The sequence below is a fragment of the Salmo salar genome, chromosome ssa02 (genome assembly GCF_905237065.1).
Source record: "Salmo salar chromosome ssa02, Ssal_v3.1, whole genome shotgun sequence".
Lineage (NCBI taxonomy): Eukaryota > Metazoa > Chordata > Actinopteri > Salmoniformes > Salmonidae > Salmo > Salmo salar.
In genome coordinates this window covers 7,352,941-7,369,548 of record NC_059443.1, presented here as the reverse complement: position 1 = coordinate 7,369,548, position 16,608 = coordinate 7,352,941, and the positions used below count along the sequence as shown (strand labels likewise).

At 46.1% G+C, this 16,608-nt stretch overlaps 1 protein-coding gene across 1 annotated transcript in view; it reads right to left on the bottom strand.

Annotated features, from left to right (window-relative positions):
• Nucleotides 1-706: 706 nt before the first annotated feature.
• The window catches only part of LOC106593288 (histone-lysine N-methyltransferase SETD2), a 55,090-nt gene continuing 39,188 nt past the window's right edge, over nucleotides 707-16,608 (bottom strand). The window contains 3 exon segments of the mRNA XM_045696960.1: nucleotides 707-3,092; nucleotides 4,050-4,151; nucleotides 7,523-7,597. Coding sequence (XP_045552916.1) covers nucleotides 2,931-3,092; nucleotides 4,050-4,151; nucleotides 7,523-7,597 — 339 coding nt within the window. The 3' untranslated portion in view covers nucleotides 707-2,930.

Here is a 16,608-nt window from a genome sequence, read left to right as displayed (position 1 = left end):
GTCCAATAGAAACTCTCGTTTGCAACTGTTGGACTAATGACTACACCCTAGATCAGCTAGATGCAGGCAAGAGTGTGCAAGGCAGTATTGAATGTGTCACTGTCATCTTACATTTGTATCTCGACCTGTGTGCGCCTACGTTGGAAACTTTCATTCATTGGCTAGGTTGTAGCAACCTCATGATGGGTATAGAGAACATTTGACTATCATGTAGTAGCCTAAACCCATCGACGTTACATTGAACTGGGCGAATGGAATATAAATGACAGTCATCCAATATGCTGTAATAGAAATAAGGTCATGCTCATGAAAAAGAAAAGTGCTCCCTCATAGTGCACTGACCGCCACTGTAACAGATACATATCTGTATTCCCAGTCATGTAAAGCCATAGATTGGCACCTAATGAACTGATTTCATCATATGAACTGTAACTAAGTAAAATATTAGAAATGGTTGCATGTGGCATTTATATTTTTGTTCAGCATACAAATTTCAAATCAGTAAACAGGGCATCTACATCTTGTCAAAAGTAGTGCACTAAATAGGGAACAGGGTGCCATTTGGGATGTAGCCAGCATCCTGTATTGAAGGGGTAAGTACATAAACAGTGGAAACGGGGATTGGGTGGTATGCAGGTACTTCTCATTTGGTTCTGGGTAAACTCTCTAGAAATGTTTCAATAGTGTGCAAGGTGAAAATGGAATACACATTTTTACAAAAACTTTATTTTTCTTTTAAAATGTTTGTACACTCAGTATGACAATGTGCTTGCACAGTACTTACAGTAGAGTTGGGGTGAAACTCATTTTGTACATACCAAAAAAATAAAAATAAATCTGTCTCATAAACAAAACAGAAAAATGCTGCAACCCCCACCACCAAAATCAAACGAACAAGAGGCTGTGAATGGCTGGAATCCTGGCTTCAGCTTACACAGGAAGTCACTTCGACCCTCCCCCCTTCATTCACCTGTGTTTGGTATACTTATAACCTGGCAATAGCCAGGTGTATCACGGACCAACAGTCCATCCTTTTACAAAGACTGTGCTTACCTAAACATGCTCAAACTATTTCTCAATATATTCACATATGAAGCACTATAATACATGTGTGTGTTTGAACATGGTTTTAATGCAATTTAAATGGTGGTGTGAGAGTTACCCAAATGATCAACGACCCGGTAACCCTGACGACAGGACACAAACCTTGTTACCCCGGAGACTAAGGAGTAAAACAGCTTGTGTAGCAACAAGACGACAGCACACTCTGTGATGCCCGTCTAAAGGAATTATAATAGTAAAAAAAGAGAAAGACAAGGTGAAATAGAGTTAAAATTACAACGCTACACTCCATTGTGGAGGGGGGGGGGGTTGAAACAGAACGAGGTACAGACTGACTGACACACAAGCATCATGTGTGTCTGATAGCATCCAAATCCTGTTCACTTCATAGTACAAGTTAATTAAAGACAAAAACATCAATCAGTTTCCCCATCCCCTGCTGTTCCTTATTCACCACTAAGTCCTCTTGAAGGCCCCGTCCGTCCGTCCGTCCGTCCAACCCACTACTTGATACAGTCAGACAAGTAGGCCGACTGAAGAGAACAAGCTCCATAATAAAGTTCATTCTTCAATTTTTGTAAAAAATAAAATAAAAAGATTTACTCAGGGAGGGAGCATTGGAACATGGACTATGTCCCAAATGAACACTATTCCCTACATAGAGCTCTCGTCTAAAGTAGTGCACGCTAGGATTCCCCTATGGGCTCTGGTCTAAAGTAGTGCTCTATATAGGAAATAGGGTGCTATTTGGTAAGCAGCCATGGAGGAATTCAGTCAGAACGATAGAACCGAACCGAGCCTCCACCCCAACTAAACCCAGCCTCCACCCCAACAAAACCCAGCCTCCACCCCAACAGAACCCAGTCTCCATCCCAACAGAACCCAGCCTCCATCCGAACCGAACTCAGCCTCCATCCGAACCCAACCCAACCCAGCCTCCATCCGAACCGAACCCAGCCTCCATCAAGCATTCATATAACAGAGGCTCCGGAGGATTGTGGTCTGAAGGCAGGGAGGGCTTGGAGAGTAGAAAGCTTGGACTATCACAGCCCACCTAAAAGCAGCACCAGATACCCTAATCAAGTCAATGGCTGGCTTGGGGGGTGTGGCAGGCGGGCGCACCAGAGGAAAGCCAGTCATATGGAAAAACAGAGATTTTGTCTTTCTTTACACTGTTCCATTTTGACCAGTTAATTACCACTGCTGGACTTCATACAGCAACATCCCAACAGTGGAAAAACATTGAAGAGCCATTTAAAATGATGTTATGTCCAAGTCTTTCATGAATCCTTTTCAGACAAGGGAGGAAGAGTTCTAAAGAGAATATGTAAATAAGATTTGAAAACATTGTTAGTTAGGTAAGAAAGTTAAACTGGAAAAAAATGTAGAAAGCTAACATAATAGTGACACTATAGGTTAATGTAGCACCCCTCTCTGGGTCTGAGTGCCAAACAGCACCCTATTCCCTACATAGGGCACATAGAGAATAGGGTGCTAGTTGAGACGCAGCCTAGGTGTCGCACACTTCTCTGTGGACACTTCACCTGGAGCCTCCGCCCCTTGGGAGACACCTCCCTCCTCGTCATGATTCTCGCCCCCCTCCCACTAGTCCCCTCCCACTAGTCAGTGGGCGCGGCGGCAAGCCTTCAAGGCATCAGTTTAAGACACAGTCTTAGTCAACATAAACATGTCCTCCTCATAAATATGTGTCTGGAGCGATCCCACCTCCACAGTTCAGTTTCCCAGCGTGACTTGACTTTAAACTGGGTTTCAGTGTGTCTCCTTTCACCGATTGTGGGCCCCAAACAACTGTAGCCTAATCATATTTTCAAGTCTTGATCCCCGTTCTGTTCCTCCAGTCAGCAGTGTTAGTCCAGCTCAGTGTCCTCTTTGGGCCGGTAGATGTTGCCAAACTTCTGCATGTATTTCTTGATGTACTCCTTGGTCTTGTGCTTGACGTTTTCGTTGCACTCCAGGTCCTCTGGGTTCTTGCAGGACTTCAGCTCCTTGTTCATCACGCCGTGAGTTAGCTGGAGGAATAGAAAGGGGGAGAAAAGGACAGAAGAAAAGGAAGTTAGATGTTTCTCCTGACAACAACATCGGATTGCAAAATCGCTAATGGGTAACTTTCCCATAATTCCCAAGTTTTCTAGAATCCTGGTTTGAGGATTCTGCTAATTCCGTCCTGATTCCGTGAATCTTCCAAACATGATTTCTGGAAAACCTGGAAAGTTATGGGAATTTTACAACCCTGCAACAACAAAAGTGAAACTAGCTCCATCAAAAGGAAGAATAGGTCACACTGTGAAGAGATGAGGCTTTCATTCTGACTGATCCATTTCATGAGCTTTGTTCTCCTCCTAAAATGTAGACAGTCAAATGCCAGGGCTGCATCCCAAAAATCTCAGCCCTCTATATAAAACGAGTCAATCCAAAACGTTAGCTAGCGTCTAGTTTAAGAGGTTCTGCTTTAAGGGTTTGTTCTGCACGGTATTAAATAAAATTTTGAACATGCCAGTTTACTTGGCCTCTCTTTTGTTTATTGTGACCATGTGCTCAAGAGAAGTGGTGTGTCCAAATGGCTCTCCATTTAAACAAGTCCCCACCGAGTTGTGGTTGTCAACCCAGAGGAACACTCAAAACTACTTGAGGGGAAAAAAACAGTGCTTTCTGCCCTTTGAAAAAAAAAATGCTGGCTGAACATTGACTGAGAATCTCCCAAATGGCACCATTTCCAATACATAGTGCACTACTTTTGAATAGGGTGCCATTTGGGAAACAACTAGAAGCAGTGGGAGCTGAAGGTTCAGGCGTTTAGTTCTGGTCTGGGGGAAGAGCATCAGTGAGATGTGAAGGGGAATACCTTTATCCTTTCAAGTTAATTGCTATCCAGGACATTAATTCAATACTCTGACTGTTGGGAGAGGTTCATGTTTTGCATGGTTTGAGACAATAAAATACAAATGATTGCTTTCCACCCCCCCTACCTTTCTGGCAAGGTGTTTGAAATCCTCAGTGTTGACAATGCGTCCCAGTTTGCAGTCTGGTTTCCGGAACGGATTCAAGCAGGTCACAATGAACTGGGACATCTAAACACAGGAAATAAGAGGTCAAATCGATCATGTAGAGATGACATTCATTACATTTCAGTAATTTAGCAGACACTCTTATCCAGAGCCACTTACAAGTGCATTCATCTTAACATAGCTAGGTGGGACAACCACATATCTCAGTAAGATGGGCTTGACATTAACTTGGAACTTTTTTAGCCACTTGTCAAATATGCAAACGCGGCTTTGATCTAAAAAAAATAAAATCTATCGCAAATACAGAATTGAAAGAGTGTTTGTGCCCGTCAACGCAGGCCTACTATAATTATACTCTGATAAGCTCTGCAGAGACCGGTAGGACAGAGAGTAAAACATCGCATCCTGAGGACACCTTCCATCCCTTTCTGATCGGAGTAGACTAATTGTTTGAGATTGTTCTTTTTTAAACTTGTCCATTCAGACAACTTAAAGGTGTGGAAAGCGTTCCACAGGGATGCTGGCCCATGTTGACTCCAATGCTTCCCACAGTTGTGTCAAGTTGGCTGGATATCCTTTAGGTGGTGAACCATTCTTGATACACATGGGAAACTTGATGGAAAGAGCAGGGGGTTCCTAATGTTTTGTACACTCAGTGTATAATCCGCTTGTCCAACTTAGTTTTTACTTGCCCCGGGGCAAGTGGACAACCGTTAATATCCAACCCTGGTAAGTAAATGTTTTTCTCAATGTCAGAGCGAGCTAGTAAGACTAGTGCAAGTGTTAATGAAAGAAAGGCCATTTAAACAAAATGGCTGTAGGCTGTAACCTAACAAAATGGCTGTAGGCTGTAACCTAACAAAATGGCTGTAGGCTGTAACCTAACAAAATGGCTGTAGGCTGTAACCTAACAAAATGGCTGTAGGCTGTAACCTAACAAAATGGCTGTAGGCTGTAACCTAACAAAATGGCTGTAGGCTGTAACCTAACAAAATGTGGAAAAAGGGGTCTGAATACTTTCCAAATGCATGCATGTACAGTACCAGTCAAAAGTTTAGACACACCTACTCATTCTAGTTTTTTTTTATTTTTACTATTTTCTACATTGTAGAATAATAGTGAAGACATAAAACTATTAAATAAACACATTTGGAATCATGTAGTAACCCCCCCAAAAAAGTGTTAAATAAAATTTATATTTCAAAGGTTCTTCAAAAGGAGCCACCCTTTGCCTTGACAGCTTTGCACACTCTTGGCATTAGTAAAAATAAAGAAAAACCCTTGGATGAGCAGGTGTGTCCAAACTTCTGACTTCTGACTATATATATATATTAAATAAAAATAAATAAAAGATAGATAGATATATAGAATACACATTTAAAGACATGTAGAACACAAGTAAATAGGACATTGAGGCTGTTTCTCAATGCATCTTTCCTTTATTCCTCACATTCTCTCTCTTTGCATCCTTCTCAAAACGCATTTGAGAAGCTCAGGAGGGAGGCACCTTGGCCCTTCTCCGCCAAGGTGCCTGACAAAATACATACACTGGCCAAAAGTATGTGGACCCTTCAAATTAGTGGATTTGGCTATTTCAGCCACACCCCGATGCTGACAGGTGTATAAAAATTGAGCACACTGCCATGCAATCTCCATAGACAAGCATTGTCAGTAGAATGGCCGTACTGAAGATCTCAGTGACTTTCAAGGTGGCACCGTCATAGGATGCCATCTTTCCAACAAGTCAGTTCGTCAAATTTCTGCCCTGCTAGAGCTTCCCCGTGCTGTTATTATTGTAAAGTGGAAACATCTAGGTTCAGCTGCGAAGTGGTAGGCCACACAAGCTCACAGAACGGGACAGCCGAGTGCTGAAGCACGTAAAAATGTCTGTCCACTGTTGCAACACTCACTACTTACTTCCAAACTGCCTCTGGAAACAACGTCAGCACAAGAACTGTTCATCGGGAGCTTCATGAAATGGGTTTCCATGGCCGAGCAGCTGCACACAAGCCTAATAGGCCGACTGCTCCGCTCGTATCGCGTGCGCGAGCGTTGCAAAATAAATGTAGAAATCTATGTTATTCAATTATTGCACCCACACTGCTCGTGCGCACCAACGAACGTCTGCGTTACCATGGGATAAAATAGAAATCAGTTCTATTTCTGACGCAGATCGCGCTGCAAGTCCTGCCTCTCCCATCTCCTCATTGGTTTATAGAAGCAGGTACCCACGTGCCATCTCCTCATTGGTTATGCCCACGTGGGTGACTGAAAGACTAACTGTGTTGCCGGTCGGTGTAGTAATACTATGAAAGTTTAGATGCCAATCACCATGTAAGTTCAAAGATGAAAAAGCCTGGAAGGAGGAGAGATGACTAGAAACTATTCGGTTGATTGTTTTATGTGTGGATTAATTGTCGGAGTAGAGGACCTTGTGCATTTCAGGTAAAATAACAACTCAATGTTTATATCACAGGACAAATTAGCTAGCAACAGCAAGCTAGCTAAATAGGACAAATTAGCTAGCAAGTGCAAGCTAACTAGCTAAATTGCCATAAATGTTTAATGCTTTTCGACCTGTACCCAAATTAATGTAATTGGTTCAGAGTTTGTTTTGATATTTTAACCTGGGTGTCGTGATCGTGTTTGGTGTGGGGGGGGACAAAATAAATGTGTGCACGATGGCGCATGCGCAGCCGGTTTGGGTTCCGTGTAAGTTCACCATGTGCAAGGCCAAGCGTCACTTGGAGTGATGAATCACAATTCACCATCTGGCAGTCTGACAGAAGAATCTGTGTTTGGCGGATGCCAGGAGAACACTACCTGTCCCACCCAATGCATAATGCCAACTGTAAAGTATGGTGGAGGAGGAATAATAGTCTGGGGCTGTTTTTCATGGTTTGGGCTAGGTCTCTTAGTTCCAGTGAAGGGAAATCTTAACACTATAGCATGCAATGACATTCTAGATGATTCTGTGTTTCCAACTTTGTGGCAACAGTTTGGGGAAGGCCCTTTCCTGTTTCAGCACGACAATGCCCCCGTGCACAAAGTGAGGTCCATACAGAAATGGTTTGTCGAAATCGGTGTGGAAGAACTTGACTGGCCTGCACAGAGCTCTGACCTCAACCCCATCCAACACCTTTGGGATGAATTGTAACGCCAACTGTGAGCCAGGCCTAAACACCCAACATCAGTGCCGACCTCACTAATGCTCTTGGCTGAATGGACGCAAGTCCCCGCAGGAATATTCCAACATCTAGTGGAAAGACTTCCCAGAAGAGTGGAGGCTGTTATAGCAGCAAAGGGGGGGGACGACTCCATATTAATGCCCATGATTTTGGAATGAGATGTTCGATGAGCAAGATATCCACATACTGTTGGCCATGTGTAGTTGAGGAGGAATCACAGGAAGACAGATATGGACGTTGACTCACCTCTTTCCGGAACGTCTCCTTGCTCCTCTTGGCCAGCTCACTGGATGTGTCTGCCTCTGCTGTCTTAGTAGAGAACTGTGGAAAAACACACACACACACACACACACACACACGAGAGAGGTCAGGGAACATGTCAGTCTATAGAACAGTCACGTTTGGTTTGACTAGCTTGGTTCGGCCGTGGATTCAACGGTCGGCTAGCAGTCTGTCTGGGTTATAGCTACTGTCATTTTCTCAGCTGTGGCAGACAGCAGCAGGCGGCAGCCATTTCTTGGAGCTAAAAGGCCCAGATCAAAGGAAGTGAGGCTGTATCAGCCACACCATGGAGGCCATGGATGAAACATGGCAGGTGTTGGGCTGAGGCCCTGGACTTCAAGGCCAGTGGGGAAGGCAGGCAGGCCACACCTGGTCACCAGCCCCCTCCAACAGGAAAGGAGGGAGCCACACAAAGCAGGGATATCCTGCCAGGATGAAGGCTGGGCTCCCTCTCCGGCTAACAGTACCCTCCCTCCCTCAGCCCCAGAGACAGGCAGTAGACAGTTGATGCCTCCCCCCCCAGAGACAGGCAGTAGACAGTTGATGCCCCCCCCCCAGAGACAGGCAGTAGACGGTTGATGCCCCCCCCAGAGACAGGTAGACAGTTGATGCCCCCCCCCAGAGACAGGCAGTAGACAGTTGATGCCCCCCCCAGAGACAGGCAGTAGACAGTTGATGGCCCCCCCAGAGACAGGGTAGACAGTTGATGCCCCCCCCAGAGACAGGCAGTAGACAGTTGATGCCCCCCCAGAGACAGGCAGTAGACAGTTGATGCCCCCCCAGAGACAGGTAGACAGTTGATGCCCCCCCAGAGACAGGCAGTAGACAGTTGATGCCCCCCCCCCAGAGACAGGCAGTAGACAGTTGATGCCCCCCCAGAGACAGGTAGACAGTTGATGCTCCCCCCCAGAGACAGGCAGTAGACAGTTGATGCCCCCCCCCAGAGACAGGAGTAGACAGTTGATGCCCCCCCAGAGACAGGCAGTAGACAGTTGATGCCCCCCCCCAGAGACAGGCAGTAGACAGTTGATGCCCCCCCCAGAGACAGGCAGTAGACAGTTGATGCCCCCCCCAGAGACAGGCAGTAGACAGTTGATGCCCCCCCCAGAGACAGGCAGTAGACAGTTGATGCCCCCCCCAGAGACAGGCAGTAGACAGTTGATGCCCCCCCAGAGACAGGCAGTAGACAGTTGATGCCCCCCCCCCCAGAGACAGGCAGTAGACAGTTGATGCCCCCCCCAGAGACAGAGTAGACAGTTGATGCCCCCCCAGAGACAGGCAGTAGACAGTTGATGCCCCCCCCAGAGACAGGTAGACAGTTGATGCCCCCCCAGAGACAGGCAGTAGACAGTTGATGCCCCCCCAGAGACAGGCAGTAGACAGTTGATGCCCCCCCCAGAGACAGGCAGTAGACAGTTGATGCCCCCCCAGAGACAGAGTAGACAGTTGATGCCCCCCCAGAGACAGGCAGTAGACAGTTGATGCCCCCCCAGAGACAGGGTAGACAGTTGATGCCCCCCCAGAGACAGGCAGTAGACAGTTGATGCCCCCCCCAGAGACAGGGTAGACAGTTGATGCCCCCCCAGAGACAGGCAGTAGACAGTTGATGCCCCCCCAGAGACAGGCAGTAGACAGTTGATGCCCCCCCAGAGACAGGCAGTAGACAGTTGATGCCCCCCCAGAGACAGGTAGACAGTTGATGCCCCCCCAGAGACAGGCAGTAGACAGTTGATGCCCCCCAGAGACAGGTAGACAGTTGATGCCCCCCAGAGACAGGCAGTAGACAGTTGATGCCCCCCCGAGACAGGCAGTAGACAGTTGATGCCCCCCCCAGAGACAGGCAGTAGACAGTTGATGCCCCCCCCAGAGACAGGTAGACAGTTGATGCCCCCCCAGAGACAGGCAGTAGACAGTTGATGCCCCCCCCAGAGACAGGTAGACAGTTGATGCCCCCCCCAGAGACAGGCAGTAGACAGTTGATGCCCCCCCAGAGACAGGCAGTAGACAGTTGATGCCCCCCCCAGAGACAGGCAGTAGACAGTTGATGCCCCCCCCAGAGACAGGTAGACAGTTGATGCCCCCCCAGAGACAGGCAGTAGACAGTTGATGCCCCCCCCCAGAGACAGGAGTAGACAGTTGATGCCCCCCAGAGACAGGCAGTAGACAGTTGATGCCCCCCCGAGACAGGCAGTAGACAGTTGATGCCCCCCCGAGACAGGCAGTAGACAGTTGATGCCCCCCCAGAGACAGGCAGTAGACGGTTGATGCCCCCCCAGAGACAGGCAGTAGACAGTTGATGCCCCCCCCAGAGACAGGCAGTAGACAGTTGATGCCCCCCCCCAGAGACAGGCAGTAGACGGTTGATGCCCCCCCAGAGACAGGCAGTAGACAGTTGATGCCCCCCAGAGACAGGCAGTAGACAGTTGATGCCCCCCCAGAGACAGGCAGTAGACAGTTGATTCCCCCCCCAGAGACAGGCAGTAGACGGTTGATTCCCCCCCCCAGAGACAGGCAGTAGACAGTTGATTCCCCCCCCCAGAGACAGGCAGTAGACAGTTGATTCCCCCCCAGAGACAGGCAGTAGACAGTTGATTCCCCCCCCCAGAGACAGGCAGTAGACAGTTGATTCCGCCCCCCAGAGACAGGCAGTAGACAGTTGATTCCCCCCCCCCAGAGACAGGCAGTAGACAGTTGATTCTTCCTCCCCCCCAGAGACAGGCAGTAGACAGTTGATTCCCCCTCCCCAGAGACAGGCAGTGGACAGTTGATTCCCCCTCCCCAGAGACAGGCAGTAGACAGTCGATTCCCCCTCCCCAGAGACAGGCAGTAGACAGTTGATTCCCCCCCAGAGACAGGCAGTAGACAGTTGATTCCCCCCCCAGAGACAGGCAGTAGACAGTTGATGCCCCCCCATGCCCCAAACCAAGGTGGTGAGGATCAAAAGGAACCACAATGGATTCACACACAGCTCTCCTCCGTGCTTCCTGAGGGGTGGTGTGCCCACAGAGCGTACCAGGGAGAAGCATTCAGACTGACAAGAGAACACTTGATGAGCCAGTGTTTAACATAGATTCTTTTCCAGGTGGGATGCAAAGCCCTCTAATCAAAACGCCAAATTATTATCAGGGATCAACAGAGCTAGGGAAAATAACATTTAAGTGGTGTCAGAAACTCAGTGGTTATCATTTCAGGTCCTGGCCAGTAGAGACAGAGAGAGGGACAGAGACACCACTATCAAGACATGTTGGAAACAGTCCTTGAGCTCATTGCTTTTATTGGCCAACGACATCCCATCATAAAAAAAGAAGAGAAATAGAGACATCCCATCGTAAAGAAAGAGAGAGACATCCCATCGTAAAGAAAGAGAGAGACATCCCATCGTAAAGAAAGAAAGAGACATCCCATCGTAAAGAGAGAGAGACATCCCATCAAAGAAAGAGAGAGATGGAGACATCCCATCGTAAAGAAAGAAAGACACATCCCATCGTAAAGAAAGAGCGACGTCCCATCGTAAAGAAAGAGAGCGACGTCCCATCGTAAAGAAAGAAAGAGAGCGACGTCCCATCGTAAAGAAAGAGAGAGCGTCGTCCCATCGTAAAGAAAGAAAGAGAGCGTCGTCCCATCGTAAAGAAAGAAAGAGAGCGTCGGCCCATCGTAAAGAAAGAAAGAGAGCGTCATCCCATCGTAAAGAAAGAAAGAGAGCGTCATCCCATCGTAAAGAAAGAAAGAAAGCGTCATCCCATCGTAAAGAAAGAAAGAAAGAGAGCGTCATCCCATCGTAAAGAAAGAAAGAGACATCCCATCGTAAAGAGAGAGACATCCCATCGTAAAGAAAGAGACGTTCCATCGTAAAGAGAGAGACATCCCATCAAAAAAAGAGAGAGATGGAGACATCCCATCGTAAAGAAAGAAAGACACATCCCATCGTAAAGAAAGAGCGACGTCCCATCGTAAAGAAAGAGCGACGTCCCATCGTAAAGAAAGAAAGAGAGCGTCGTCCCATCGTAAAGAAAGAAAGAGAGCGTCATCCCATCGTAAAGAAAGAAAGAGAGCGTCGTCCCATCGTAAAGAAAGAAAGAGAGCGTCATCCCATCGTAAAGAAAGAGAGCGTCATCTCATCGTAAAGAAAGAGCGACGTCCCATCGTAAAGAAAGAGCGACGTCCCATCGTAAAGAAAGAGCGACGTCCCATCGTAAAGAAAGAGCGACGTCCCATCGTAAAGAAAGAAAGCGACGTCCCATCGTAAAGAAAGAAAGCGACGTCCCATCGTAAAGAAAGAAAGAGCGTCGTCCCATCGTAAAGAAAGAAAGAGAGCGTCGTCCCATCGTAAAGAAAGAGAGCGTCATCCCATCGTAAAGAAAGAAAGAGAGCGTCATCCCATCGTAAAGAAAGAGAGCGTCATCCCATCGTAAAGAAAGAGAGCGTCATCCCATCGTAAAGAAAGAAAGAGAGCGACATCCCATCGTAAAGAAAGAGCGACATCCCATCGTAAAGAAAGAGAGCGACATCCCATCGTAAAGAAAGAGAGAGACGGAGACATCCCATCGTAAAGAAAGAGAGAGCGACGTCCCATCGTAAAGAAAGAGAGCGACGTCCCATCGTAAAGAAAGAGAGCGACATCCCATCGTAAAGAAAGAGACATCCCATCGTAAAGAAAGAAAGAGAGCGACATCCCATCGTAAAGAAAGAAAGAGCGCGACATCCCATCGTAAAGAAAGAAAGAGAGCGACATCCCATCGTAAAGAAAGAAAGAGAGCGTCATCCCATCGTAAAGAAAGAGAGCGTCATCTCATCGTAAAGAAAGAAAGAGAGCGACATCCCATCGTAAAGAAAGAAAGAGAGCGACATCCCATCGTAAAGAAAGAAAGAGAGCGACATCCCATCATAAAGAGAGAGATGAGACATCCCATCGTAAAGAAAGAGAGAGATGGAGACATCCCATCGTAAAGAAAGAGAGAGATGGAGACATCCCATCGTAAAGAAAGAAAGAGAGCGACATCCCATCATAAAGAAAGAGAGAGATGCGACATCCCATCGTAAAGAAAGAGAGAGATGGAGACATCCCATCGTAAAGAAAGAAAGAGAGCGACATCCCATCGTAAAGAAAGAGAGAGACGGAGACATCCCATCGTAAAGAAAGAGAGAGATGGAGACATCCCATCGTAAAGAAAGAGAGAGATGGAGACATCCCATCGTAAAGAAAGAAAGAGAGCGACATCCCATCATAAAGAAAGAGAGAGATGGAGACATCCCATCGTAAAGAAAGAGAGAGATGGAGACATCCCATCGTAAAGAAAGAAAGAGAGCGACATCCCATCATAAAGAAAGAGAGAGATGGAGACATCCCATCATAAAGAAAGAGAGAGATGAGACATCCCATCGTAAAGAAAGAGAGAGATGAGACATCCCATCGTAAAGAAAGAGAGAGATGGAGACATCCCATCGTAAAGAAAGAGAGAGATGAGACATCCCATCGTAAAGAAAGAGAGAGATGAGACATCCCATCGTAAAGAAAGCGAGAGATGAGACATCCCATCGTAAAGAAAGAGAGATGAGACATCCCATCGTAAAGAAAGAGAGAGATGGAGACATCCCATCATAAAGAAAGAGAGAGATGGAGACATCCCATCGTAAAGAAAGAGAGAGATGGAGACATCCCATCATAAAGAAAGAGAGAGATGGAGACATCCCATCATAAAGAAAGAGAGAGATGGAGACATCCCATCATAAAGAAAGAGAGAGATGGAGACATCCCATCGTAAAGAAAGAGAGAGATGAGACATCCCATCGTAAAGAAAGAGAGAGATGGAGACATCCCATCGTAAAGAAAGAGAGAGATGGAGACATCCCATCGTAAAGAAAGAGAGAGATGAGACATCCCATCATAAAGAAAGAGAGAGATGGAGACATCCCATCGTAAAGAAAGAGAGAGATGAGACATCCCATCGTAAAGAAAGAGAGAGATGGAGACATCCCATCGTAAAGAAAGAGAGAGATGGAGACATCCCATCGTAAAGAAAGAGAGAGATGGAGACATCCCATCGTAAAGAAAGAGAGAGATGGAGACATCCCATCGTAAAGAAAGAGAGAGAGGCGACATCCCATCAGTAAAGAAAGAGAGAGATGAGACATCCCATCGTAAAGAAAGAGAGAGATGGAGACATCCCATCGTAAAGAAAGAAAGAGAGCGACATCCCATCATAAAGAAAGAGAGAGATGGAGACATCCCATCGTAAAGAAAGAGAGAGATGGAGACATCCCATCGTAAAGAAAGAGAGAGATGGAGACATCCCATCGTAAAGAAAGAAAGAGAGCGACATCCCATCATAAAGAAAGAGAGAGATGGAGACATCCCATCGTAAAGAAAGAGAGAGATGGAGACATCCCATCGTAAAGAAAGAAAGAGAGCGACATCCCATCATAAAGAAAGAGAGAGATGGAGACATCCCATCATAAAGAAAGAGAGAGATGAGACATCCCATCATAAAGAAAGAGAGAGATGAGACATCCCATCGTAAAGAAAGAGAGAGATGGAGACATCCCATCGTAAAGAAAGAGAGAGATGAGACATCCCATCGTAAAGAAAGAGAGAGATGAGACATCCCATCGTAAAGAAAGCGAGAGATGAGACATCCCATCGTAAAGAAAGAGAGATGAGACATCCCATCGTAAAGAAAGAGAGAGATGGAGACATCCCATCATAAAGAAAGAGAGAGATGGAGACATCCCATCGTAAAGAAAGAGAGAGATGGAGACATCCCATCATAAAGAAAGAGAGAGATGGAGACATCCCATCATAAAGAAAGAGAGAGATGGAGACATCCCATCATAAAGAAAGAGAGAGATGGAGACATCCCATCGTAAAGAAAGAGAGAGATGAGACATCCCATCGTAAAGAAAGAGAGAGATGGAGACATCCCATCATAAAGAAAGAGAGAGATGGAGACATCCCATCGTAAAGAAAGAGAGAGATGAGACATCCCATCGTAAAGAAAGAGAGAGATGGAGACATCCCATCATAAAGAAAGAGAGAGATGGAGACATCCCATCGTAAAGAAAGAGAGAGATGAGACATCCCATCGTAAAGAAAGAGAGAGATGGAGACATCCCATCGTAAAGAAAGAGAGAGATGGAGACATCCCATCGTAAAGAAAGAGAGAGATGGAGACATCCCATCGTAAAGAAAGAGAGCGATGGAGACATCCCATCATAAAGAAAGGGTCTCTCCCTCTCAGACACACATCTGAAAACATTTCCGCTCAGAGACAAAAGGGCCCAGTACGTAGACGCTAAACCAAGAAACCACAAACCTGGTTTCCATTACGATCAAAGAAGAGGGAAAACAAATGACAGAAAAGAGAGAGCGATAGAGAGAGAGAGCGAGAGAGTGAGCGCAAGAGAGAAATACATAACCATGCCTACACCCCATATAGGCACCCTCAGATCAGACCTATGACCCTCCTGCCCACCCCATGTCCCCCACTCCCACAAAGAGGGCCTCAACATGAAAGTCACACATACACCCAGGCTAACAGGCCCAACCCCCACTCTTACACTAGCCCAAGCCAATGGCATGTACCAGATGCTCAGCAGGCTCTGATCACACTTACTGGTCTGATGCCAAACCACACGACTAACAACATTGGACACTTTATGGAACACAAAGCCTTCACCATCTCATCCTGGAATGTCCAAGGCCTGAAGTCATCTGCCTTTGGCCTAAAGAGCAGGAACCCAGACTTCACTAAAGAAATACAGACATTGTCATCCTACAAGAAACAAGGTATAGAGATGGACGCAGTGGTTACCCTCTAGGTTACAGAGAGCTGGTAGTCCCATCCACCAAAATACCAGGTGTGAAACAGGGAAGGGTCTCAGGGGCTTTGCTAATTTGGTATAGAGCAGACCTAACTCACTCTATTAAATTAATCAAAACAGGAACATTTTACGTTTGGCTAGAAATTCAAAAGGACATGAACTAAACAGAGAAAAATGTCCTACTGTGTGCTACCACTAGAATACCCATACTTTAATGAAGACAGCTTCTCCATCCTGGAGGGGGAAATCAATCATTTCCAGGCCCAGGGACATGTACTAATTTGTGGCAACAAACACCTACCTGGAAGTGACAGCATTCCCTCCCCCATCCATATAACCCCCTAGGCACAACTACAACAATAAAACCAACAAAAACGGGTCAACTCCTGCAGCTCTGTCACACGTTGGGTATATACACAGTCAATGGTAGGCTTTGAGGGGACTCCTACGGTAGGTACACCTACAGCTCATCTCTTGGCAGTAGTACTGTAGACTACTTTATCACTGACCTCAACCCACATTCTCTCAGAGCGTTCAGTCAGCCCACTGACACCCCTATCAGATCACAGCAAAATTACAGTCTACTTGAACAGAGCAATACTCAAATCATGAAGCATCAAAGCCAAAGGAACTGAATAATATTAAGAAATGCTATAGATGGAAGGAAAGTAGTGTGGAAACCTAACCAAAAAAACAATTAGGCAAATTCAATCCCTGTTAGACAACTTCCTGGACAAAACGTAATAGTGAAGATGTAAACTTGGCAGTAAAAATACTGTTTAGGTTTTCTCAGCTTCCCTATCAAATCTAAAATGTCAAAACAACCTAAGAAAATGAACAACAATGACAAATGGTTTGATGAAGAAAGCAAAAACCTAAAGAAAGAAATTGAGAAATCTATCCAACCAAAAACATAGAGACCCAGAAAACCTGAGCCTACGACTTCACTATGGTGAATCACTAAAACAATACAGAAATACACTACGGAAAAAGAAGGAACAGCACGTCAGAAATCAGCTCAATGTAATTGAAGAATCCATAGACTCTAACCACTACTGGGAAAATGGGAAAATACTAAAGAAACAACACGAAGAGCTATCTATCCGAAGTGGAGATGTGTGGATAAACCACTTCTCCAATCTTTTGGCTCTATAACAAAGAAGAGCAAAAACATATACATGATCAAATACAAATGTTAGAATCAACTATTAAAGACTACCAGAACCCACTGG